The sequence below is a fragment of the Gambusia affinis genome, linkage group LG05 (genome assembly GCF_019740435.1).
Source record: "Gambusia affinis linkage group LG05, SWU_Gaff_1.0, whole genome shotgun sequence".
Lineage (NCBI taxonomy): Eukaryota > Metazoa > Chordata > Actinopteri > Cyprinodontiformes > Poeciliidae > Gambusia > Gambusia affinis.
In genome coordinates this window covers 514,304-541,354 of record NC_057872.1, presented here as the reverse complement: position 1 = coordinate 541,354, position 27,051 = coordinate 514,304, and the positions used below count along the sequence as shown (strand labels likewise).

General features: G+C 41.4%; 2 protein-coding genes across 6 annotated transcripts in view; one reads left to right on the top strand and one right to left on the bottom strand.

Annotated features, from left to right (window-relative positions):
• The first annotated feature begins 319 nt into the window (after positions 1-319).
• Positions 320-6,316, top strand: rbm42 (RNA binding motif protein 42). Of its 2 annotated transcripts, none has more exons than XM_044116237.1 (12): positions 320-434; positions 746-802; positions 1,279-1,408; positions 2,612-2,675; positions 3,487-3,558; positions 4,471-4,613; positions 4,686-4,859; positions 4,946-5,080; positions 5,217-5,334; positions 5,411-5,508; positions 5,734-5,830; positions 5,927-6,316. In XM_044116237.1, exons 2-12 carry the CDS (start codon positions 747-749, stop codon positions 6,037-6,039), a joined length of 1,200 nt encoding a protein of 399 aa, XP_043972172.1. In that variant the 5' UTR covers positions 320-434; position 746; the 3' UTR covers positions 6,040-6,316. The 2 variants fall into 2 exon arrangements, with proteins under 2 accessions (XP_043972172.1, XP_043972171.1); XM_044116236.1 differs by having other exon boundaries at positions 4,946-5,086.
• A 1,796-nt stretch (positions 6,317-8,112) lies between these two features.
• Positions 8,113-27,051, bottom strand: part of ppox (protoporphyrinogen oxidase) — a 35,343-nt gene continuing 16,404 nt past the window's right edge. For 2 of the 4 annotated variants that reach the window (XM_044116232.1, XM_044116235.1), the window contains 8 exons: positions 22,339-22,483; positions 20,382-20,575; positions 18,724-18,784; positions 18,401-18,519; positions 17,434-17,547; positions 9,048-9,197; positions 8,926-8,968; positions 8,113-8,820 (listed from right to left, as the gene is read on the bottom strand). In XM_044116232.1, coding sequence (XP_043972167.1) covers positions 8,684-8,820; positions 8,926-8,968; positions 9,048-9,197; positions 17,434-17,547; positions 18,401-18,519; positions 18,724-18,784; positions 20,382-20,575; positions 22,339-22,483 — 963 coding nt within the window. In that variant the 3' untranslated portion in view covers positions 8,113-8,683. The remainder of the gene's footprint in view (positions 8,821-8,925; positions 8,969-9,047; positions 9,198-17,433; positions 17,548-18,400; positions 18,520-18,723; positions 18,785-20,381; positions 20,576-22,338; positions 22,484-27,051) is intronic. The other 2 variants (XM_044116234.1, XM_044116233.1) reach the window with 2 other exon arrangements.

Genomic DNA, 27,051 nt, shown 5'->3' with positions numbered 1-27,051 from the left:
AAATGAAAATTGTATTAGAACAACGAAGCTAGTGTATAAACGAGGAATGTTACTTTAACATAAATTGTAGCTGTATATCTGTGCAGGTTTGGTTCAAACTATCTGTTTTTCATTCAGTGAAAGTGTGTGTAGAGTCGCCAGAAACTGTACTCAAGTAAGAGTAGCAATATTTCATACCACACTACTAAAGTAAAGGTAAAAAGTGTGGAAAAGTAAAACTACTTCTCAAAGAACTTTTTTTTAAGTTACTCTAGTCTAGTAAATGCTACTTACTGCTCCGCTCTAATGATGTTGTAGCAGTTCGTGCAACCAGACCCCAGTCCGCTAGGTGGCGGCATTATATCCTAAAACTAGAGGCAGGTTAACCGGAAGAGAAGGTCAGTCGTCGGAGAAGAAACGCTAGTCGAGCGTTTGATGAACGATTCTCACTAAAAGTAAGAAGCCAGCTGTATTTTTTATATTGTGTCCTCCAAAGGAGTTCATGCTATATCAATGAATGGTGTTGTAGGAGTTTCCTGTCATGCATTTGTCAGTTTACCTGAGTGAAACATATTTGTTTTGATTATGTAGCTTTAATTTTCTTGGAATGAGAGCTGAGTGTTAAGAGGGACGTTTGGAGTGTCGGTGATAATGTACAGCAGCTCCAGAAAGACTCCAGTGTGGTGGAACTGAGCCCTGGATTGGATCGTCGGGTCCTGGTCGGGTGCCGGGTTCTGGGTACTGATTGTTGTTTGCATTTCTGCAGCATGGCGGGCAAGTCAGGGGAGGAGCGGCTGAAGGAGATGGAGGCTGAGATGGCTCTGTGAGTAGAAGTAACTTAAGCTTTTCCTCTCTGACATTCTGATCTAAATGTTCCGCAGATCATCTCCTTCTGGGAATTACCAGCAGAATGGTGTTGCCACCAGGGCAGAGCTTTCTCAGCATCACCAGCAAGATGCGTAATTGAGATCAGGGTCCTGGAAGGGCTCCTGGTTTCACCTAAAACACATCATCCACTGTATATATGTATATATATATATATATATATATATATATATATATATATATAGATATAGATAGATAGATAGATAGATAGATAGATAGTCTGTTACTGGCAGCTGACACCAGATGTGCCACTGCCACCATATGAACTCAGCCCTGCTGCCCAGGTGGTGTCCTGATCAGATGCTAAAACCAGCTCAAATCATTATTGTTTGATCACATTAGTTTTCATATATTCTTTATCAACAACACTAATGTCTGATCTTGATGCAGCTTTTTCTCTCTGACTTTTTTCAGTTTTGAGCAGGAGGTTCTTGGTGGATCAGTATCAGGAAGTCCTCCTCTCATTGAGCCCATCCCTCTAGCCTTGGCTGTCCCGGCAGTGCCAATGGTGCGACCCATCATAGGGACCAACACTTACAGACAGGTTTGTATCTTGGTTCTGTCAGACTTAGGCCTGTCACAATAACCAATAAATCAATTAAAAGGATGAGAAATTAAAACAAACTCAATCATTTCCTTTGTATGATTTATCATTTGTCTCTTATTTTTTGTTTTCTTTCTACCAAAAACTGGATGATAAAAGTCTTCAGTTTGCTGCTTTGGTCTCAACTAGCTCTTATTTTGGAGGGCAATTTTGTTTACAAAGACTTCAAAATTCATTTTATTTGTTGTTTTGTTTACCAATTTTAGATGTTTTAAATGTTTTCCGTGTTCATTATAATTGAAAGTTTATCTTATGGAATGTCCTCTTGCATACATGTTTTGCCATCACCATTATATTCCTTGAAAATGGTCTCAAAACTACGGTGGCCCTGAGGTGCAAACCACTACAAAATTAATGAAGCACATTTACAAAAAACAGAAAGGGTTTGTCCCAGTTGGAGACCTGAGAGATCACTGATTGGTCCACAGTGCTTTGGATGTATTTATTGTGCCCCAAAACAATTAAATAATCACATCAAAAAGTTTGAAAGGTTGCCTTTGTTTTTTTGTTTTGTTTTTTTTCATTCCTATATAATAATGTGTGAGAGATTGTGCCAGTGACATTCATTAACTTGAAATACTTTTCAGAACGACTCTTTATGAAGTTCAGTCCATTTACTTGTATTAGCTTGCTGGTAGATGAGCCACTTTCAATATGGCGGACGCTCTAGCGTATCGCAACAACGGGGCGACCCGCTCAAGTGATAACTTCCTGTTCAATAGCACTGTGGTCCAATCAGTGATCTCTCAGGTCTCCACTTAGTTTTTTTAATGTTGTACTGGTTTACACCTCAGGGCCACCGTACAAAACAACAATATTAGTGTTTATTGCAATAACATCTGGAACAATATATCGTCCAGCAAAATCTGTTATGGTGACCGGCCTAGTCAGACTCCAACATTTAGTGGTGAACATGGTTCTTTCTGTTCAGTTGACCACAAACAGTTCCTTCATTTCTGCCAGTTCTTTAACTTCCAGGCTCATTTGACCCTGAATGAGGTCAAATCTAACTCGTGCTTTATTAAATTCTACACTAACTCTGACTGAGCATCGTCCAGCAGTGGTTCCATGTTTCCTATCAAGGGTTGTGTGAACTGTTAGTCATGAATAAAGTCCAGTCTCTGCCTTCCTTACCTCTCCTAGGTCCAACAGACGCTAGAGGCCAGAGCAGCTAGTTTTGGTCCTCCTCCAGCATTTGTGGGTCCAGGTAATGGTTTTGCTTTAACTAGACTCGGTAAAGATGGTTCATTCACCTGACTAAAGCTGTAAGGTTCTACACTGAACATTCCTTTGATAGGTTAGTATAAACCCTAGTAGTTATGAGTTTTTGTTGCTTACATGCCACCAGTGACACAAATCTCTGGTTTTGTGCTCCTGGAGGTTCCTTGTAGGTTTTGTTGTTATGGCGTTTTGAGAAGCACTTTGTAAATTCCCAGGCTATTTTTAATTCAAAACTAAACTCAACATTTCCATTGTTAATTCTTCTCCTCTGAGGAAGTGGAAGGAAACGTCTCACCTTGGAGCAGAACTGTCAAGTGTCCCGATTTCCCTCTGTCACAGCATGCTCCTGGATTATTATTTTCCCATAAATTTTCTGCATTACAGTAATTACGTGGCACCTCCATTCACCCCCACCAGCCTTTATGACAGCAGCAGTGGATGGATAAATGTTTGTCGTATTCTCATGTCCAAAACTTCAACATATTTGGCAGCAATTTGTTGAATTTTTGGCCCATTTGTTGCTAAGTTCTCAGTTTCATACTTCCCTTTAGACATAACTAACTATTGTTAACAGAGGGAGAAATAATTCCAGCATATCTGGCCTTGTTTTCTAGAAATCCCTCACAGTAATAGTGATCTGAGTGTCCACTGAAAATAGGACTTTACATAGGCCTGTCATGATCACACATGTAGCTATAAAGGAGGTTTTCCCCGACCTGTGGATCAGATGCTGTGTTGTTTGAACAGTAATGCTGCCGTTCTTCACTTCCACTCACTGTGACTTGTGTCTGTCCCAGTTCCTCCAGTTCGTCCTCCTCCACCGCCCATCATGAGACCAGCCTTTGTCCCACATATTCTACAGAGACCAGGTATGCTCACCACCACACCACTGAGTCCAGGTCTGGTTGTGTCCAATAGGAGGGATGTTGGAGGTCAGTGACCCTGGGGCAGTGGGTTGGACAGGATGCTGACTGGACACGTCCTCACAAAGTAAACAGCCTTCATGGCCTGGGCATTTCTAGCTGGGGGCAGGAAGACGGGGTGTTATTGTTGGGCTCAGAGTAACATGACGGTTGGATAATGTTGCTCCACTCTGGTACTCAGCCAGGTTCATGGAGCCAGATGAGGGAGTGACTTTGGTTTGTTCATTTGAATGGGAACTGATGCTTATAATACATATTAGAACATTTATAACCTTAGTTCATTTGGAATGCTTGTCTCTAGATGGACTCTAACCACATAAATATATAACAATATCAGCATAGCAGAATAAGACACTGACAGACCTGGGCTGTCAGTGTCTTATTCTAGAGTTAGAACAATGTCCTAATCAAAGCAAAGTGCCAGCTGCAGTCGGTTTGCTGCCTCTACCTCCAGCCAGAGTGAATCTCCTCCTCCTCCTACGCTCTGCTGGAGGTTGCTTCATGATGCACTCAATGCTTCAGTCCTGTCTGTTACTGGTGCATCTTTTCCTTCCACATAACTTTTTGTTAATTTGCAGCACCTTTTGAACAAGCAGCTTGCTTAGCATTGACCTTCAGGGGTTAGTGCCCCCTTGTGGGTGGAGTCAGCAGTCCTCGCCAGTCATTTTTATTGGTTTTATGTAACGTTTCTGTCTTTGAACAAACTGAATGTTGGTTTATGATTTGCTGAAATTGTCAAAATGACATGGAATAACAATAATATGAGCTTTAGTCTTTTAATTGAATGGCTCGAATTACTGAAAGTTTTTGATGTGATTGATAAGCTGTACCCATAATCCTCTGCTGTGTCCTGGTCAGGTGGTCAGAGGCTGCCGGTGATGCGAGGTCCTCCAGTAGCCCCACCTCTGCCACGCCCTCCTCCACCTCCACCCATGATGGTTCCTCCATCTCTGCCACAGGGGGGCGCTGCACCCATTCAGCACCTGTCAGCTGCTCCCCGGGTCAGAACTCAGACACGTGTCTTCTGTCAGCAGCTGCTGCCGCCGTGACTACAGGCTGTTTGTTGTTTTCAGGTTGGTGAGATGGTGGCTGCCCCCATGGTTCCCACTCCTCCAAGACCAGTCAACCAATCGCTGGTCAAACCAACGCCGTCCATCATCCAGGCGGCGCCCACGGTCTACACGGCTCCTCCGGCCGCGGTGGTCCAGAGGAAGGCTGAGGTCCAGGCCCAGAGACAAGCCAGGATGGTGTGGATTCCACCAGACCACTGTGGCCTTGCTGCTTCAGTCTCCCTGGACTCTAACCAGATGTGTGTTATATGTGGCTCTTTCAGGAAGAACTGGCAGCACGAGTGGCAAAGCAGCAGGCGGCTGTCATGGCGGCGGGTCTGTTGGACAGGAAGGACAGCGATGAGAGCAGCTCTGTTATTGGCCCCAGCATGCCGGAGCCTGAGGTCCCCCACACCGAGGTGATGGTAGGCTCTCTGTCCTAGAGTTCAGCAGAGTTGAAGTGATGATCGATGTTCTTAATGTGGTCATGAGGTCTGATCAGTGCAGCAGCCTCTCAACGGTCCAGCCCTTCAAGTAATGAAGTTTGTTTTTCAGCCTGTGGAAAATGTTACTGAAGACAAAAAGAAAGGGAAAAACGAAAAGGTGAAGAAGTGCATCCGTATAGCTGCAGGATCAACCTGGGAGGACCCCAGTCTGTTGGAGTGGGAGTCAGGTGAGAGCAGGGCGTGCGTGTGCACACCAAAAATGTGCAGCACTTTTTGTGCTGAGGCTCTCCTGTTCTGTTGCAGATGATTTTCGTATATTCTGTGGAGATCTGGGTAACGAGGTCAACGATGACATCCTGGCCAGAGCCTTCAGCAGATACCCATCCTTCCTCAAAGCTAAAGTTGGACTTTTTCTTTTTTTAAGCCTTTACATCCACTTTAGTAAAATACTGATCTTAAATGGGATTTTTGTCTGGGAGGTTGAGAGTTCAGTCTTAGCTTCTGCCTCCTCCATGTCACACCGTCCTTTGTGTAGCTGTGTGGATGTGACTATGGCATGACTGTGGACAGTAATTTATGCCCAAAATATTCTTTGCTTGTAACTGAATCTGGATTCTCTTCATCAGGTGGTCCGTGATAAACGGACTGGAAAAACAAAAGGCTACGGCTTCGTCAGCTTCAAAGACCCGAATGACTACGTGAGAGCCATGAGAGAAATGAATGGTCAGCGGCTTGTTGTTCCCTGATGCTTCGCTGGGAGTCATGGTCTGGTCAGAATGGAAATGTGATTAAACATCATCTGTTTCTCTCTCTGTCCAGGAAAGTATGTTGGAAGTCGTCCCATTAAACTACGAAAAAGTATGTGGAAAGATCGCAACATCGAGGTGGTCCGCAAGAAACAGAAAGAGAAGAAGAAGCTTGGCCTCAGATAGTGTTTGATGCTCCTGGAGGGGGTGTTTGTTTGTTTGTTTGTTTGTTTGTTTTTGGTAGATTTTCTGTGAAATGCCAGACCTGTTGTACACTCATACTTAATGCATCCCAATGTCCCCTCAGAGCTCCTGGTGTCTACAGGTTAGAGTGAGTGGAAACCTATTAGATTGTTCTCATAAGGATAGCAACACATGCAAGAGAGGAGACCTCTGATTCTTTGTGACAATACTATGGGATGTGATGGTTAAGATCTCAAATAAAACTTGTTTCAAAGCTAAAGATGTCTTAACTGTTCATACATCACCAGCAGGTTCCAGGTTCAGCTAAATTAGTTTTGAAACCAAGAGTAATGAGCTACTGCACATACTGACATTTACTGAATCTTTCTTTCAGTATGTTTCAATTTTTTGTTGCATACATAAAATGATTCAAATCGCCTAAAAAAAACCCCACTTGCATCCAAAAACTATTATGAGAAAAATGTGCAATATTAGAGCCCACATAAGAGGGTATTTCTAAAAAAAATGGAAAACTCCTTCGAATGTAACATCGATCTCATTGGGAGGTTGTTTTCTTTTTGCCTGGTTAAAAAATGAGTACAAAAACTCATTGTATCTGCACTATCTGCATTACAGTCTGGCTTTAAAACAGTTTATTTGTAAATGCGCCAATTCAAAAGAACTCAGCTTGCGTAGGGACAATCTGTTGAACGTCTGTTACTCCAAATAGTTCTTCAGTCCTAGTATTTAATACAGTCAGATTCTGATCCAGTTTATAGAACTCTAGGTAAGCATCAATTGGAATAATACAGCTATGTTGATGAAGTTTTGATAAACATTTTGGAGTGCATCTGCATCTACTGTTATGTTCCATCAAGGCTCAAGAGGGCGCTACAGACCAAAGGAAGGAACCCCTTGTTGATGCCAGAGGTCAGAGGAGAATGGCCAGACTGGTTTGAGCTGATAGAACAGCAACAATAAATCAAATAATCAAATAACCTAAGGTAGGCAGAAGAGCATCTCTGAACTCACAACATGGTGACCCTTGAGCCAGACGAGCTACAGCAGCAGAAAACCACACCAGGTGCCTCTACTGTCAGCTAAGAACAGGAAACTGAGGCTACAATTCACACAGACTCACCAAAATTGGACAATAGAGGATTGGAAAAAAGTTGCCTGTTCTGATGAGTCTTGATTTCTGCTGTGACATTCAGATGGTAGGGTCAGAATTTGGCGTCAACAGCATGGATCCATCCTGCCTTGTATCAACGGTTCAGGCTGCTGGTGGTGGTGCAGTGGTGTGGGGGATATTTTCTTGGCACACTTTGGGTCCATTAGTACCAATTGAACATCGTGTCAACACCACAGTCTACCTGAGTAATAATCTCCAACTGGTTTCTTGAACACAACAATGAGTTCACTGAACTCAAATGACCTCCACAGTCACCAGATCTCAATCCAGTAGAGAACCTTTGGGATGTGGTGGAACGGGAGATTTGTATCATGGATGTACAGCTGACAAATTTGCGGGTAACACTCAGAGGAATGTTTGTAGTACCTTGTTGAATCTCTGCCATGAAAGATTCTGAAGGCTTTATTAGGTACACCTTGCTGGTGAATGTATGATTTTTGATTGATTTTTCTTATTTCTGCTACTGAAATAAACCAGCTGTACTGATCCTGCAAAAAAACACTAAAAGCAGAATATAAAGGCACTGCAATGATGTGGACATTTAATTAATGCATCACCTCAAAGTTCTTTCATGGTTGTAAAGTAGCAATGGTACCTGATTCGGAAGAGAAAAGGTAGAAAAGGTTTTTATAGGTCGCCTTAGTCAATAAATCATAAAGTAAAAACATTCCCTGTGATTTGTTGTCCAAGGCACTAAAACTGAGCCTGAATCTGTCACAAGAGCTAATTGTGAACGAGAAGAGCAGCAGTTAACGAACGTGATCAGTGGCAACTGATTTAACTCCGGCTGCTAGTGAATTGACCCATAGAACGGAAAAATGGAGACGGTTTGTTGTGATGTAGGCTGTGAGATTTCAGGTGCGTCTTCTCAAATCCACAAGCTCTGTGGTAACATTTTTTATTTTCAAATATATTATGATTTCATTAGAAAATAATACATTCATTACAATCCCCTCTGATAAGAATATGTAGTATTTTATAGTAATCACATCATATTTATTTTCTTCCTTTACGTTTTTTTTTCAGCAGAGTCGTCCACAGCAGGGCTGCTGGACGGTTCCTTAGGTCTTTTTTTTATTGAGTAAAGCAGCTTGATGAATTTCACTGGCAACCAGTCAGAAAAAAGTTGTTCAATTTGTCGCTAGTTTGTTTCTTAATTACAAGTAGAAAAATGTCAAAGTTTATAACAACGGTGTTTCTCTCTTCCTCACCACAGCCACACTTTCCCCTCCAATCATCCCCACATTAGCCAACAACCCTGAATGCGTCTTGGCTCTCACCACTTTCCTGAATATTTCATAATTGGTCCAAATTTTATGCTTTCAGAGGGGGCTTAGTTACACTTTAAAGACATAAAACTACAATTCCCTTAAAAGGGGGTGAATATTATAAGGGTTCTTAAAAATAAAATAAAGTCCATTAATGCATTTAAAGATGAGAATCTGATCTGCTGCATCAAACTCCACCTCCCAACAACTCTGCTACAGCTCTTCGTCCACTGAAGATGACATCATTCACAGACACGCCATCATATGCTGAGCCAATCAGAGATAGCAGTAGGTTATTGTTCTTTATAAAGGCTCGCATGGTATCTGAAAAGAAAAAACAACAAAAAAACGGATTTAATAGTTTCCGCCCTCTTCCCCCCAACTTCATGAATACATCATTTTTAATGTAAATCACAAATCAACACTCACCTACTCTCTGAAAGTGTCCGAGGTGATACTGAGGTATACAATCCTGAGAAGGTAAACAGCAATGAAACCATCAGCAGTCAGTGGCAACTGGACCTAATCTAGAGTGAGTGAAGCTGCTGTACCCTGTGAAGAGCCACATGACTCCAGCTGGGGGCCACACAGTGTCCCAAGTGGCAGCGCACTGCCTCGGTGGCCCTCGCTAAGAGGCTGTCTGCTGAGACGGCCTGGGGGGCCCCAAACACATTCTGGAACCAGGCACCTCCCATCATGACCTAGGAGACATGATGAGAAGGTCAGAGTTCAACACGCCAACACTGCATTGTGTTATAAGGTTTCATACACGATACATACAGAGTCCTCCATAAGTATTTACACCCCTTGAACTTTCATGGCACTTTACAACCACAAAACAGATTTAATAAGGAAATCCTTTGGCAAAACGAGAGAATCCTGGATGAAAATCCCTTAGATCAGTGGGCCCCAACCTTTTTATCTCCACGGACCAGTCAAAGCTTGGCAATTTCACTGCAGCCGGTGGGACGGGTGAGGGGAAATTTGGAAAAAAAGAACATTTAAATTTTTTGCCCCAATTTTCCCCTTTGAATATTTTAGAACGTTCCGAGTTCTAAGGTTCAGGTACGTGCAGAGATGGGGGCAAAAGGGGCTTGAGCCCCTGCCCTTTTTATCCTTGATGCCCCTAGTGCCCCTTTTGAGGTTTTTTATTGTTTTTTTTTTCCAAAATTTTATTTTTTATTTTTAATCTGTATGCCTGAAGGCCTGTTTGCGCCCTTCAGCAATAATATTTAGCTAAATATAATTTAGAAAAAATAAACTTGTCTGGCTGCCCTCAGTCTAATAGACTCTCAGAGCCTCCATGTTGTTCAGACTGCTGGTCCATGATGAGGAGGGGGCCGGATCTTGCCCTCTAACTATCAAATTATGGGCAAGAACATATATATATATTTATTTTATCCTTTTTATTTATTTTTACCTATGAAAACGGAGGTCTGATGTTGACGTTAGAAAAACTGTTTCTATTTATATTTTTATAATCGTCTTTGCAATAGCCGGTTAAATAGATATTATTAGAGCTTAATTAGCGAAATGGCAGCAAGTTTGCTTATTTCATAACTTTATAACCAGAGACTCTCTCCTCTGGTCTGTTTAACAGCTACAGTCTCAGATCAACTCAGCCCTCCAGGACTGTCAGCAGCAGAAACAGAAACTTTATACCTGTTGGGGAAAATATACATTATATTTACTTTGCATTTCCCCGCATGATGAAATGACATAGTAGGATCCAATTATATTCTTGATTAATATGGGTTGGTGCTGTGTTGTACAGTGTTTTTGTTCAACGTGCCCCTTTTTTAAATTTGAGCCCCCGCCCCTCCAAAGGTCTCTGCACGGCCCTGCTAAGGTTGTCGCTTGTGATAATCCTACGATTCTCTTGTCTGTGTTTTGTGTTACGTCGGACCGCTCCCATCTAAAATCGGGCATATTCAACATGTTTGATTGTCTCGGCCCTTTTATCGCAGCGTGTGGGGTTTTCTCTGATTGGCAGAGCTAAGCAGCCTGTTGAATGTGGCAGGTAGCCAATCAGAAAGTGTGGTGACGTAAAAACGGAGGGGAAACCCGAACAGCTGACATGGCAACTGAGAGTCCGGTTTAGTGCATAGAGCGGCTGCTCCCGCAGTCTTTTATCCAACATTTTTTCTTTTTGTTACGTCTTTTATTGCTTAAAATGAGTCCACAAACTATCACTGCTGCTCCCACATCGTCGGACATGTTTGTTACTCTAAATTTCCGTAGGGTATGTTGGAGGGGGTGTTACAGAATTTTCTTCAGGAATCGGGATGTTCGTGAGTGGAACCGGTTCTTGTGTGGTGTGTTGCTCCTGTGGCTGGACACACGAACCGATCGAACCTGTTGGACTTTTATCGGCTCTGTGGTCACAGAGGTTTGGAAAATCAGCCGACAATCCTTAAATCGTGCCTGTGAACCAGACCTAAAACTCACGATATAATTCCTCTCATTTCGTCTCGATCACTGATAACGCTCTCTGACTCTGGTCGCTATGGTAATATTTACATATCCCTTCAAAATAAGATACAGATGCGCCAAAAAACGATAATTTTACTTTCACGAAAATTTTAACTCATAACGACAAATGAATGGGAGCCCCGCGCTTGTTTCTCTGCAACGAGACGGTCCGATCTGGGAGTGAAGGGAAACAATTACTCCCGAAGTGATGCTCAAGGTATTCAAGGTCTCTAAGTAGCCAAGCAGTTTGAAGCTTCATTGCCTCATCTGCGAGATGGACCTTACCACACGGGCCGCTTTTCATTGGCTGATGCCCATTCTACGTAGTAGCGCGGCTACAAAGTGCAAGGCCGTCTCACAAACACATGCTTACAGCATAATGGCAGCACTGATACAACTTCTACACTTTGAAGCCTGTCTGCTACACAGACGTACGTTAGCTAAACAGATCAATATTCAATGTGTACTGTATCTGACACTAAATACACTAAAGATTTTATTTTAGCAGAAAGGGCTTTGGGCTAAACTGTTCCTCGTGTTAGCCACTTTAGTACCAAGTACAGCGAGTCAATCAACCATCGCTGTGTTCAGGGAAGCGCTGATTAATAATCCAGAAATAAATATCAAGCCTGGAAACTTGATTTCTTAACGGACTGAATGTTGTTTTTAACGCAGTCTTTGCTGGTCTTGGGGCGCAGGCGGTTGCCATGGTAACAGTTGTGCTTAATCTACACTCAACAAAAATATAAACGCAACACTTTTGTTTTTGCTCCCATTTTTCATGAGATGGACTCAGAGATCTAAAATTCATTCCAGATAAACAATATTACCATTTCTTTCAGATGTTGTCCACAAATCTGTCTAAATCAGTGGTGTCAAACTCCAGGCCTCGAGGGTCCTGCAACTTTTAGATGTGCCTCTGCTGCACCACACCTGAATAGAATAATGAAGGCTCTGGAGAACTGGTCTAGACAAGGTGGAGGTAATTAAGCCATTTCATTCCAGCGTTTTGAACCTGTGGCACATCTAAAAACTGCAGGACTGCGGCCCTCGAGGCCTGGAGTTTGACACCCCTGGTCTAAATGTTTGATAGTGAGCACTTCCGCTTTGCTGAGAGAATCCATCCCACCTCACAGGTGTGCCATATCAAGATGCTGATCTGACATCATGATTAGTGTACAGCTGTACCTTATACTGCCCACAATAAAAGGCCACTCTGAAATGTGCTTTTTTTTTTTTTTTTTTTTTTTTGCTTTATTGGGGCTCTGGGGACTGGATCCATGGTCCATGCAGAGCAGGCTTGGACTGTGGGAATCGCCTACCTGGATAAAAACATCCTCCTGTCTGTTCTCTGGATCTTTTCCTCTTTGCAAAGAAACTTTCCATCCATCCTGAACTTTCCAAAGACATTTGTTTACTCATTACTCATTTTGCTGCTTGTGGGCTCACTGTTGGCACGCAAGACGTAACCGAGAGAATTCGGTAAAATGATTTTCAAAATAAAATCATTTAACACATTTAATTATTTTTTGTGTGGCCTGGTACCAATTGGTCCACGGACCAGTACCGGTCCGCACCCGGAGGTTGGGGACCACTGTCTTCAGCCAGAGGCCAGGTCCATCTATATCGCACTGAACACACACACACACACACACACACATGTTCAGTGTGTGCCATGGCCCATGATTTTAAGGCTTGGGCCTTAAAATTATTCTTGCAGATTTTCACAAAATTATCAGAGCATTCACTGTCCTTATTTAAATACTTTGCACTCAAAATTCCAGTCACATATTTTCCAAGTAGACATATAAGAAATTACAGATTTATAATCTGTAATTTATAAATCTGTACGTTTGATGTGAACGCAGCATTAGCTGTCTGTTAGCTAACAGTTTAGCTAACAGACCGTTTGGATTGCTTCCCTTCATGCTGGTCTTTTTCCTCCATTGTTTCTGTCTACAGCAGATTTTTCTAAAAAAAAAAATCTAAACATTTCGGAATAACTTCTACAACTCAACAATATCTTCCAGAACCAAGTCCATATTTTATTTTAATCAGAGGACTAACTGCTGCGTTTCTACATGAAACTGATCGGCTGATCGGCTGACAGCGACGCTGGATTCCCTGCAACGTTCCTGAATCGCTGCTGCTGGTCATAATCCCATTATTCAGAAACAAAAGCTTTACTGACACCGTATCTGACAATCACACTGCAGACGCTTTACTGCCACTGAACGGGGATTTGGTGAAAATGTCAGATTAGCTCCAGATGAATCGTTGTGATGGCGGCGGCGGCGGCAGCAACAGCAGGAGCGTATCGATTTGACAATGCCTTTTCTCGGACAAAACCTGATGTCTATAACACTACCTGCGGTAAAGTGATTGTGGAAGATGAGTTTTTACATTTTATCTCTGTTAAGATAAAAACACTGCCGCATGATGACATTGTTTTGTTGGCTACAAACAATTTTTCATCTGACTGGATTGAAGAATCCAAACGACTCCTACATGAACTGTGCCCAACAAAGCAGCGTAACATCAAACATAAGGGAGCGCAGAAAGACGTAAATAATATAAAGGATTGTTTGAAGTTGTTAAACGAGCGTGGTGAGAATATTCCCCGTTTTGTTTCGCACTACCTGGACGACCTTCCACCTGTTGGTTTCGGCAACATTGATGCCTCGGCCCTGCTTGGTAGAATGGAGCGTCTAAGCCAGGAAGTCTCTGTACTAAGAGGAGCTATGGAAGCTCAGGCTACTGTGAGTGAAAATCTTGGACGAGCGACGGTGGATCTGGAGCGCCGGCTGACGAATATTGAACCACCACCTCATGAATCCAGTCGGGCTAATGAACCCGTGCATGGATCGACGCAGGCTGAGGCGGAATTGGAAGAGCTACGTGGGAAAGACGCTAAACCGCAGCAACCAGAAGACGCCTCCAATCAACAAGTCCTGTCTCCGGCTTGGAGTACTGTTTTGAGGAAAGGGAAACAGAAGCCCCAGAAACCCTTGAAGGGAGCAGTATCATTGGAACATGGAACACAAAACCGTCAAAAGCGGGAGCAGCGCAAAGGAGGAATTATTGGCACTGACATAGCGACTAATATCCCAGTGGTTAGAACCAAGCTGGTAAGTGTCTTTGCTACGAAATTCTCTCCCGACCTTGATGTTGACACTCTGAGTGCCTACCTAACTGAGAAACTGGGCAAATCGGTGACATGCAGGAAGATAGATTCGATGCGTAACCGATTTAGCTCGTTTCATATAACTGCAGAGTGCTCGGAAGTTGCTGAAGTATACGATCCTAAACTCTGGCCATCGGGTGTGTATGTGCGTCGCTACTTTGAGGCGCGCAGACCAAAAAACGACAGCATCCGTTTGGCTCATATGTCAGAGACTGGTAGACTGCAGCAAGACAACGTACCTGCATCTGTAACACTGCAGATGAGCAACGGCCACGCAGATCCTGCTAAATAAATGACTGGTATTAATATCGTGTCATATAATGCGCGAGGTCTGCGTGTTGGACACAGTGAAACAGACAGAGCGCGTCGCCTTGTGGTGGACAAATTACTGGAGACTTGTGACATACTGTGTGTGCAGGAGACATTCTTAGCTAAACAGGACCTGGAGAAGTTGAATTGCATACACAAAGATTTTTACGGCGCTGGTGAATCCACTACCGACCTTAGCACCAGAATAATTCGGGGAAGGATAGCCGGTGGTGTTGCAATATTATGGCACAAAAAATATGATCAACTGGTTGATGTGATTAGATTGGGTGTGGATTGGGCCATAGGGCTGAAATTTACTTGTGGAGACAAACTTTTTATTGTTTTAAACATGAATGTCCTTATGAATGTCCTCAAACCTTATGAATGTCCTCAAAACGAAGACGAATTCCTTAATAGATTGGCTTTTATTATGTCTTTTATGCAAGATAATCAATCTACTTGTTTTTTTATTGTGGGGGACTTAAATGCAGATGTTACAGATAAACATTCTACATTTGCTTCGCATTTAATGCAATTCTGTCACAGTAATGCCTTAATTCTTTCTAGTAAGGTACTTTTGCCTAACAACAGTTACACCTATATTAGTGAATCATGGCATACAACTTCCTGGTTAGATCATTGTATCTGTTCAGCTGATGCTCATGATTCCATTCTGGGAATTTGTGTCAACTATGATCTCGCCACTACTGACCATATACCATTCTCCTTATGTGTAAACATGAATTGCATACCTTCTGTTTTGCCTGTAGACTATAATATAAGTACAGGAAAAATAGCATGGGATAACTTGACTGAAAAAGATCTATCAGATTATTGCTATCGAACTAATGATATGTTCAGCAATATATACTTACCAAAGGGAGCAATCTCATGTCGTGATATGAATTGTAAAGACCCTCAACATGGTATTGAGTTATGTACTCTGTATGAGAATGTTGTGAAATCCCTCCTTATCTCAAGTAAGCCACTGCATAAAACCATCTCGCATAGCACCAAGCCGGGTTGGAACGACTATGTAAAAGAACATCATGCAGAGGCCAGAAGGGCTCTTAAAGCATGGGCTGACGCAGGTAAACAGAGACATGGTCCCTTGTTTGAATACAAAAAACAAGCAAATGCTAATTTTAAACATTCTTTAAGAATCATAAGGAGACATGAAAATACTATGAGGTCTGACTCTCTCGCTAGAAAGTTAGGAAATAATAATGTTAAGGACTTTTGGAAAGAAATAAAGAAAGTAAACAACTGTAAAACGTCACTTCCATCTACTATTGATGGTATTACTGGTGTAAAAGAAATCACTCAGTTATGGAAAGAGCACTACAGTGCGCTATTTAATTGTGTCAAAAGCGATATTTCTGACATAGGAAGCATTCACAGTAATGAGAATGTGACTGTATCCCCACAAGAAATATATCATACAATTATGACACTGAAAGACAATAAGGCCTGTGGGATGGATAACATTTCCGTTGAGCATTTGAAAAATGCAAGTAAAAAACTCTGTGCATTACTCTCTATGTGTCTCACTGGCTGTCTAGTACATGGTCTGTTACCTAAATCAATGCTATCTGTCATTCTGGTACCTACCATTAAAGACAAAGCGGGTAAGATTAGCTCCTTGGAGAATTATCGACCCATAGCTTTAGCTAGTAGTTTATCGAAAGTTTTTGAAAGAGTCCTTCTAAATAGGCTGGAAGAGTTCCTTTTGACCTCTGAAAATCAATTCGGTTTTAAACCCAAACATGGTACAGACATGTGTATTTTTGTGCTACAGGAGATTTTAGATCTGTATAATTTGCACAACACTACAGTATTTATGTGTTTTATTGATGCTTCTAAAGCATTTGATCGCGTGAATCATCAAAAATTGTTTTGCAAGTTAGAAAACAGAGGTGTACCCAAATATCTAATTAGAATAATGGTCTATTGGTATGGCCATCAACTAATGTATGTCAAATGGGGTAACTCATTGTCTGACTCGTTTAATGTTGGTAATGGAGTAAGGCAGGGAAGTATATTGTCCCCTTACCTTTTTAACATTTACATGGATGAACTATCAAGGCGCCTGAATTGTTGTAAAACAGGCTGTGTAGTTGGTGACCGCATAATCAATCACATAATGTATGCGGATGATTTGGTAGTCTTATGCCCATATAGTGCTGGCCTTCAACAATTACTAAGGGTCTGTTCCCAATATGGATGTGATTTTGATGTCAAATACAACGCTAAGAAAAGCAATGTCATGATTGTTAGAAGTAGAGCAGATAAGCATCTGATAACCCCTGACTTCTCTTTATCTGGCATTGTCCTCAATATACGCAATGAAATTAAATATCTGGGACATTACATAACTGATGACCTATTTGATGATCGTGACATTTGTAGGCAGTATTGCATGATATATGCTCAGGCTAATATTTTGATCAGAAAGTTTGGTATGTGTTCATCCTCTGTGAAGGTAGCTCTTTTTAAAGCTTTTTGCACTTCATTTTACACAGCCCATCTATGGCGAAGATATAAAAAAAGTAGCCTGCACAAACTTTATGTGGCATACAATGATGGCCTGAGGCTCCTACTTAAAGTGCCTAGATGGAGCAGTGCTAGCCACATGTTTGTACATACCGCGGTTCCCACATGTGCAGCTGCACTCAGGAATCTCATGTATAAATGTATGTGTAGATTATCTGTGTCATACAATAATATAATAGTAATTTTAGTGAACCCTGTTTTTAGTACAGTGAGATTTTTCTCAAGATTGTGGAAACATTGGCGTCATCATTTATTTGTGGCTCAGTGACTGTCATATTATTCTCTGTTTGTCTGTTTTTCTTTTTCTTTATCATTTGTGTTTACTATGGACCTCTTTTGTGTCTGGAATAAAGATTGATTGATTGATATAGTAAAATATACTACTGTATGTGGGCGTGAGTGTATGTGTATGTGAGTACCGTCAGTCTTGTTGTCTGTCCAGTCTGTCTGTTGTGCTGAGGAAAGGGAACAGAATCATAGACTATCCCAAGTAAACCTGGGTCTTCCCATGAAGGAACAAGGTGGCCAAAACCCTGACAACAACAAACACAGAAAACAGTAGCAGGGTGTTTAGAAAAGTGAGTAAAGCTCAAAATTCTTATAATGGCTACAATCTCTTTACACATGCACCGACAGTATGCCACATTGTGTTTCAAATCCAAACATGAAGAAAAAAATATATATTTACATTTCTTCAGAAAATTAGGAAAATAAAATATTTTGAGACAGCAGTGTCCTTAAAATATTCTTGAAAACAAACTGATGAACGGATCATCTGAATCAGTGAACTAGCATTTTGTATTGCACTCTTTAAGAACTGAACAGATTTGTTGCACAAAGTCGTCTAGCTTCTAACACTTATGAAGAGGCATTATAGCCCAAGAAGACTGGACGATGTTCCATAGTTCCTCTGCATTCTTTGTGTTTTGTTCTTGTTATTTTCCCAGAGAAATCCATGTTGCACTGGCCACACCATAATCTTGCCACAAGCTTGGTGTGGGATTAGTATCCTTTTTCCTAATTGGCGTGTTTGGGGTCTCCATCTTGCCCAGAACAGCCATTTGAAGACCATTTCTCTTCAGATTTGGAAACACTGAAGGCTCAAGGCTCCAACTGATCCTAGATCCCTGGTTTTCCATAAACTCAAAACCATTGCATGAGAAACATCCCATTTTATAATTATTCATTATCCACCATGCTTCACACTGCACTGCGGCTCTGTTGATTTCTAACTGTGGCCAGCCAAATCAGCACAACTGGCTCAAATGACAGCAACACTTCCTCAGCATGCTCTCAGGTGCTACAGAAGTCAGTTAATCACCCATTCATTCAGACCTGTGTGTGACCGGCTGAACTACAGCACAGTGGGGGTCTGGAGGACCTTACCGTTACTGGGAGGATGGAGCCCTCATATTCCAGACTGGCCACAGCCACAGTTACTGTTGAGATGTCCTGCAGCTGCTGCACAAGACCCTGGCAGGAGGGAGGCAGGATGCAGGACAGGGCTGAAGGGAGCAGGGGCGTACAAGAGAACAATTTACAGCTTCTTAAAGGTTTTAATGTGTAAAACCACTTAAAGCGCAAGATGCTTACAATTTCTGATCAATTCTGATAACGTTCAACTGAGTACCGTAACTTCCATGTTGTTCATACAGAAGGCGAGTTTATCAACAAGCCCTTCAGGTATAACTGAAACAGTCCCCACTTGCCTTTAGCTGGTAGAGCAGCCATGAGGTGATCAGCTGATATTACACCATCTTCCAAATGGACCTACACACAAAACATTTAATGGACAAACTGACAGATGTAGAAACATCACTTCAAGCCTCATTGATCTTCTCAAAATGTGCCTTTTATTAAACGGGACAATTCAAGTCAAAATGTGGAGTTGATTAGGCTCGACTACAGCAGGAAGCATGTCCAGATTATAAACAGGATCATATATTTACTGACTGAATCAAACTCTGTCAACGTGGTTACAGTGGTGCTCCATCATGGTGGTGGTGACGGTGGAAGGATTTTGTCCCTCCATCTTACCACCAATTCTCGCTTTATCCATCTCTGTTGTTGTGTCCCAGATAGCAGGAGATGTTAATTCAATGATGAATTATGGTCAAAAAGGTTGAATTCATGGTTAAGGTCGATGACTGACAGTGGATCAACCATCAAACGATCATTGAATTCATTGAACTTGAATTAGCCAGCTAACTAATGTAGAATAGATGTCATTGAATCAATGTTTATTGGGGGATTTCTAATGATTGAAATCACAACAACAAATCCAGTGTTTTTCAACCCTGGTCTTCAAGGCACACTGCCCTGCAAGTTCTAGGCATTCCCCTGCTGCAGCACCCAGGATTTCTACTAATTAACCCTGTTAATGATGATATTGATCATCATTTAGATGATCAACACCCCAATCATCTGAACGGAGTGTTGAAGTAGAGGAACATCTGAAACAAACAGGTCTGTGTGACTTGAGAACCAGAGTTAGGAAAAACTAGTGATTAATGTTGAGTCAATGTAAGCTGTTTGTCAGACCAATCCTCTCCCATCTTCCTGTTTGAGCTCTGGGTGGGAGACTTTTATTAAAACGTGGGACTTATCGCATTTCAAATTAAGCACTACATGTTGAGGACAGTGGGTTGTGATTCCTTTCTGTACATTTTCTTACTTGTCTGTAAATATTATTACTGGCTGACTGCATAATGTGTTGACACAAAAACATGTACAAGCCACTCCAAGCAGTGGACGGGCCGACCTCCCCTTTTTACAATAGTGGTTTGTCCCAACCACACAGCCTCTTTGCTGCTGGATTATCTGAACCTGGATTAACCTGATTCTGAATTGAATTCTACTCTGAGAACTTTCATAGAATGTTTGGTGATATTATTTTGATCTTAACTGTGTTTATTGAAAAATAACTGCATAGTTTTGTGCCTATGCTGCAGCTTCATAGGTAAATATGATTATACATCAACTAATATTTAGTTAAATATTCATGAATATTCCTTGGCATGTCCTTATTAATTTAACTGAGTGTACAAATGGACCGTACAGTTTGTGTACATGTTCTCAGACCTTTAACCAATACACTATTTAATATCTCAATGTGTTTCAAATGGTTAGCATCTTTCTAACCAGCGCCTCCCTCACTCTTATTTTTGTGTTTTCCAGCTGCTGCTCAGCAGTTTGACACAACGCAGACTGACAAAGACTGCAAAAACCCGCCGTTTCTTTACTGTTTCACGACAGGGGTTAACTTCTAAGTACATTGTCAAACCATCAGTGCAAAGTAATAGTGATGATAAAACACTATGCTTACAATACCATATTCAGGCCTAGTTGTCATGATATTCTTACAAACCTTCCATCCAGATGTTGTGGGAATTATTTGTCCAACAGCTGCATCCCTGTGCAGCTCCACCTTGCCGCTCTGTTGGAGGAACTCAGTGATGGACTCTGGCAAGGTTTCCACTCCCCTCTTTAGAGACCACTGAGCCCAGGCCTCTCTCTTGGCTCTCTGAGCCAGAGGTCCAGGAACAATCTCAGGTGCTGAACCTGGGGGATTCCAGAGACCAAACATTTCATTCTAATTAAAACTATGAAGATCACATTGATATGAGAGCAGAAAATGATTATTTTCCAAATTAGCATCACACACCTACACATAAGTCACAAATAGGCCTGTCACGATAAATCAATTAATCGTATGAAATTAAAACTATTGACGTCATTTTAATTATCGGCTTTATTGTCTCTTCCAGCCTTTTTCTCTTTCTGTTGATGACACTGAATAAAAAAAGGCTCAACTCCGCTGCTCTCCACTGACCCTCCCTTCCTCATTTCCTTAGTTTAATGTCCAGTTCACACTACACCATCTTAGAGCTGTCGGCCGATTGTCGACCCATTTTCAAAACCTGAGAGACCAAACATTAGCTGACAGAAATCCTAGGTATAACGGTGTGGTGTCCAACAATGGGAACAAAATAATGGCTACAAGTCCAGTGAAGTCATTTTAAAACCAGGCATTAATCAATGCTTTACTACAATCTACCTGCAGTGCATGTGGCTCTAGTGTCAGTGTAACGTCCTGACTGAATGAAAATCATTAGAACCTATTTATGTCACGTTAATGAAGAACAGCTGAAAAGTTACCGGGTTCATCAACTGGTAGCAATTTCACTCCAACTCCTCCCATCGTCATTTCTATATTCTTTACACCAACTGTTTATAAATATTAATGTTGTTTCCACATATCATCTCCAATGTTGCCTTTGTCAGCTGTTTGGGATTCCCCTCTGTAATTTCCCCTCAGAAAGCAGGAGGAGAATCCTCACTTTCTGATTGGTTACCTGTCACATTCAACAGGCTGCGTTAAGCTCCCAGTGGGGAAAACCCCTGATTTAGATCGGAGGGCCACAACGATCTACTGTAACACACCACACACTGCAGGATGATCGGTTATAAAATCACAAGACAATCTTAGAACGATCAACGTTCTCAGATTGTCTTAAGGATAAAATGTAGGAGTGAACTAACGTGTAGTGTGAACTATTGCATCAGGTAGTCGATGTTCCATCTTCTCTATTTAAATCTAATGATTACTGAAGGACAATATGGTTTACAGACTTCATAATCTGAACTCTTTTGGTTGAATCCAGTATTTATTTACACTTTGGTGTTTTTATTCTAGTACATTTTTGTTAATGGAGACTGGGAATCCATTTTATTTTTGTTTTTGGTTGTTTTTGTTTATTTCATCAGAGCCAGTGTTAAGTGTATTTCCATTAAATCAGAGTAAAAAGGTCTTCAAACAATATTCTCGTTTATCGCAAAAGTTTTTGAGACAATTAATCGCTCAGCAAAATTTGCTATCATGACAGGCCCAGGTCACAAAACATACAGTTCATGTCAGGTTTACCACAACATATGTAATTTTACAGAACATACAGTGTTACAGATTCAGAGTCTGGTTGCACCATCAGTCCGACTTATGGTGTTGAAAACTGACAACTTATAGTCATCATCGGCCACAAAGAAAAGTGGAAAAACTCTACAAAATGGACTTCCCTCAAACAAATTTGAGTGTAAACATAATGACATTTTTATCCACTAGCCTAAAAAAAAAAAAAAAAAAAAGTGATTTCCTAAAATGAAATGAACAGGGCATCACTGAAAAGGACGGCCTTGAAGCCAATGGTGTTCATCTGATTAGAAACAACTTAGAACTCCACTAAGTTTGGGGAGATACATCATCCATAAAGTATTATTAAGATTTGCCTGAAACCTGAAGGGAAAAGGAAGTGAGGTGTGTGCTTTACCTGAGCCCAGCAGGAAGCCCAGAGTCAGGGAGCCTCTCTGCTGCTCAGCCATGTAGAGCCAAGGGAAGCAGGAGCGCACACTCAGCTTCTTACAGTCCCCTGCAAACACACCCCGACACACACTGTCCACAGCTAGGTCTGCCAACTAAACACAGAGGAAAACAACTCAATAGCACAAATACATCTCATTGATTTGATTAGATCTAAGCGTGACGTTTTTTATTCTCCAATATAAATCAATGGACTAATGGGATTAGTCACCAAATTTTGTAAAAAACAAAATCAGAAGAGATTTGATTTTCTTGAATTTAAACATTTTTTTAAAAAGGGGCACATTGAACAAAAATACTGTACTACAACATAGCAACAACAATACTATTCAAGAATCTAATTGGATCCTACTATATCATTGTCATCATGGGTGGAAATGCAAATCAAATATAGTTTACCTGTTTTCCCCAACAGGTAAAATGTTTCTGTTTCTGCTGCTGAGTTGATCTGAGACTGAAGCTCTTAAACAGACCAGCGAAAAGGTCTCTGGTTATGAACTTATGAAATAAGCAAAATTGCTGCCATTTTACTAATTAAGCCCTCATAATATCTGTTTAAGCTCTAGAAAAACCTGGCTATTGTTTGATGTTAAACGTCTGAGATCTAGAATTATAAGACTGGGATATCAAGGCAAAGAAAACTCAGTAGCTGCTGGCAGGAACCACTCAGGGGCCCTCATGACACTCAGGGGCCCTCATGACATTCAGGGACCTCATGACATTCAGGGGCCCTCATGACATTCAGGGGCCCTCATGACATTCAGGGCCCTCATGACACTCAGGGGCCCTCATGACACTCAGGGGCCCTCATGACACTCAGGGGTCCCTAGAAATGGTTTAATTGTAACACAGACCATAGATCTAAACCTGTAGCATTATTTATAGAGAATGACAATGTTATTACATTTTATTTAATGCATTCAGTTGAGAAAAATAAATAGTACATTTAGGATTTAAGCAAGGGGCTGCACAGTGGTGCAGTTGGTAGAGCTGTTGCCTTGCAGCAAGAAGGTCCTGGGTTCGATTCCCGGCCCGGGGTCTTTCTGCATGGAGTTTGCATGTTCTCCCTGTGCATGGTGGGTTCTCTCCGGGTTCTCCGGCTTCCTCCCACAGTCCAAAAACATGACTGTCAGGTTAATTGGTCTCTCTAAATTCTCCCTGCGTGTGAGTGTGTGTGTGTGTGTGTGTGTGTGAATGGTTGTTTGTCCTGTCTGTTTTCTGTGTTGCCCTGCGACAGACTGGCGACCTGTCCAGGGTGACCCCCGGAACGTAGCTGGGGATAGGCACCAGCAACCCTCCCGACCCCATTAGGGACAAGGACAAGGCTCTTTTGAGTATCTTGGAATTGAGATTAAAGGCCATAAACGAACTTTAACACTAACTTTTTACAAAACTCCAACATATGTGGAAAATTTCTTTACTGAGTTGAATGAACTTCTATCTCTCTTATGTATTGATTATGATTGTTAAATAATTGTCGGTGATTTCAACATTTATGTTGACAACCCCCAAGACAGAGGGGCTAAAAATCTCTAATATCTTAGAGACTTTTGGTCGAACACAACATGTCAAACAAGCAACACACACTCAAGGACACACACTGGACCTGGTTATCAGTCAGGGTGTGAATATTTCCAATGTCTCTGTAACTGATGCCGCCCTGTCGCATCACTTCCTGTTATCTTCGAAAGTTGTTTATCCTTTAATCCACTTGGACAAACAGCAACCATCACAAAACGTTCTCTCACAGAAAACACAGCAGAAATATTTCATCAAATCTACTCTTCTTCCTCACCCTTAAGCTGTAATGACGTAGATAAGTTGGTAAATGATTTTCAGTCTAAAGTTTCAGATTTCATTGATTCCATTGCCTTCACATTCATTATGACATCTATAAAGAAAAACTACGTTACTATCATTTAACACTCAAACATGCAAGACAGGCCTTCTTTGCAGATGTCATAAACAAAAACATTAACAATGCTCCAGCTTTATTAGCAACAGTTGACAGACTCACAAACCCTCCTATCACGTTACCACCTGAATTTCAGTCTATTGCTGCCTGCAACCAGTTTTCCAGTTTCTTCTCAGAGAAAATTCAACAAATCAGAGGATTAATCTGCACATCCACTATAAAGTCAGTACTAATGCAGAATCCAAACAAAACAAATACAGGATAAATGACCCAATTTCAACTACATAAAACCCTAGAAGAAATTATAAGTCAACTCTGCTCCAGTTCCTGTTGTCTGGATGTCCTACTGTCACATTTCTTTAAGAAAGTTCTGCCTGTTGTTGCTACTGATCTGATCTAAATAGTAAATTCATCGTTTCTCATCAGATGTTTTTCCCCCAGGCTTAGAAAACAGCAGTAATCAAACCACTGATAAAAAATAACAATCTAGACAAATCACTACTGCAGAATTACAGGCCGACCTCTGACCTCTGACCTCCCATTCATCAGCAAAGTTATTGAAAAAGTTGTGTGTAAACAGTTAAATAGCTTCCTAACGATAACCAACTGCTTTGACTCCTTCCAGTCTGGTTTCTGGTCTCACCACATCACAGAGACTGGCCTAGTCAAAGTGTTCAATGACATCCATATAAATACGGACTGTGGGAGAACCACAGTGCTGGTTCTGTTGGACCTCAGTGTTGACCATGACATATTACTAATGGACTGGAGAGTTGGGTCGGACTCTCCGGTCCAGTGCTTAACTGGTTTGAATCTTACATAAAGAACAGGAATTTCTTTGTTTCAATTGGAAACTTCTCATCAAAGAGGTCAAAGGTCACATGTGGGGTACCCCAAGGTTCAATCCTAGTACCCCTCTTATTCAATATCTATATGCTCCCACTAGCTCAGGTTATAACAGGAAATAATATTAGCTACCATAACTATGCAGATGACACACAGCTCTACATTACGATGTCACCAGGTGACCTTTGACCCCATCCAATCACTGAACAGATGCTTAGAACAGATAAATGTGTGAATGAGACAAAACTTTCTCCAGGTGAACAAAAACAAAACTGAAGTTATTATTTTTTGGACCTAAAGAGAAACGATCTAGAGCTATAGATCTAGAATCATAGATCTAGAGTTATAGATCTAGAGTAAAGATCTAGATTTATAGATCTAGAGTCATAGATCTAGAGTCGGTGCACAGCTTCAGTTATTACAACTAAAAATCAGCGATCAGGCCCGAAACCTAGTGATGGACTCTGACCTGAACCTTCAGAGCCACATAAAGACAGTTACAAAGTCGGCCTTCTATCACCTGAAGAACATTTCCAGGATTAAAGGATTAATGTCTCAGCCAGATCTAGAGAAACTCATCCATGCGTTTATCTTCAGTCGTATTGATTATTGTAACAGCGTCTTCACAGGTCTGTCCAACAAATCAATCAAACAGCTGCAGCTGATCCAGAATGCTGCTGCTGGAGTTCTGACTAAAACCAGGAAGATAGAGCACATAACACCAGTTTTAAAGTCTCTCCACTGTCTCCCTGTAGCTCAAAGAATAGACTTTAAAATACTGTTGTTAGTTTATAAATCACTGAATGGTTTAGCACCACAATACATTAAAGATCTGCTGCTGTTGTATCAACCTTCCAGAACTCTCAGGTTTTCGGGTTCTGGTTCTGCTCTGCACCCCCAGAACCAGAACCAAACGAGGAGAAGCAGCATTCAGCATCTATGCACCACAAATCTGGAACAAACTTCCAGAAAACTGTAAAACAGCTGAAACACTGACTTCCTTTAAATCTCAACTAAAAACCCACTTGTTTAGAGTTGTATTTGAAACGGAATCAATTACAAATTTATTGATGGAATCTGACTTGATGTTGTGTTTTTATTGTTGATTCTATGTTGCATTGTGTTTTTGTGTTTGATTTGATGTAAAGCACTTTGAAATGCCTTGATGCTGAAATGTGCTATACTAATAAAATTTGATTTGATTTGATTTGAAGGGTGAACAGAAAATGGATGGATGGATTTAAGCAGGACGTTTACTTTGTAGAAGTTTAAAGAACCATCTTGATAATTTGATTGCTGTGTTGCCATGGCAACAGTATGGTGTAATCTTTGTGTTTGAGTTGGGTTTGTTCACAAATACATCACAGCAAATAACCAATAATCAGTGATTGATTTTAAACTCGGCCAATAAACCTGGTCTCCCTCTCACAGATTCACCTTATTGATATTTAAACATGTTAGTGATGCTGAGGTTCTTAGTAGGATGGGTCTGGGAAAGGGGGGGTTCTGTCTAAGGCCCATATTACCTTGGCCGGCCCTGCATGAACAGCTGCTGTGATGCGCATCTCTGAAATCTACCTGGAATCCCCCGGTGGCCCCTGTCAGTCCGCCGATGCTTTAGAGACATTTGATTCATTTCATTGTGGCATGTTTGGCTTTTTGCTGCGGTTCTAATTATTGCTACAATATTTTCTCTGATGTTTATTTTGTGAAATCTAAATGCTCTGGGCCAAATCTTCCTTTAACACTTGAGGTTCTGCAGTAACTTCTATTTACAGACATGAACCTCCAGCCAGATCCAGTCAGTAGCAGCTTCAACCCGCCTGGTAGAAACGTTAAGGAGAAGCAGAGCGAGCAGTCACCGGGTGGTACCGGGACTTTGAGCTGCGTTTCGACTCGCAG

What these genes read in the sequence shown, in the direction of transcription:
- rbm42 (XM_044116236.1), top strand. Translation starts at nt 747, where the DNA reads ATGGCGGGCAAGTCAGGGGAGGAGCGGCTGAAGGAGATGGAGGCTGAG. An exon ending in TCCAGCATTTGTGGGTCCAG is followed by an intron (nt 2,676 to 3,486) that starts GTAATGGTTTTG and finishes TGTCTGTCCCAG; the next exon opens with TTCCTCCAGTTCGTCCTCCT. An exon ending in TCCCCCACACCGAGGTGATG is followed by an intron (nt 5,087 to 5,216) that starts GTAGGCTCTCTG and finishes TTTGTTTTTCAG; the next exon opens with CCTGTGGAAAATGTTACTGA.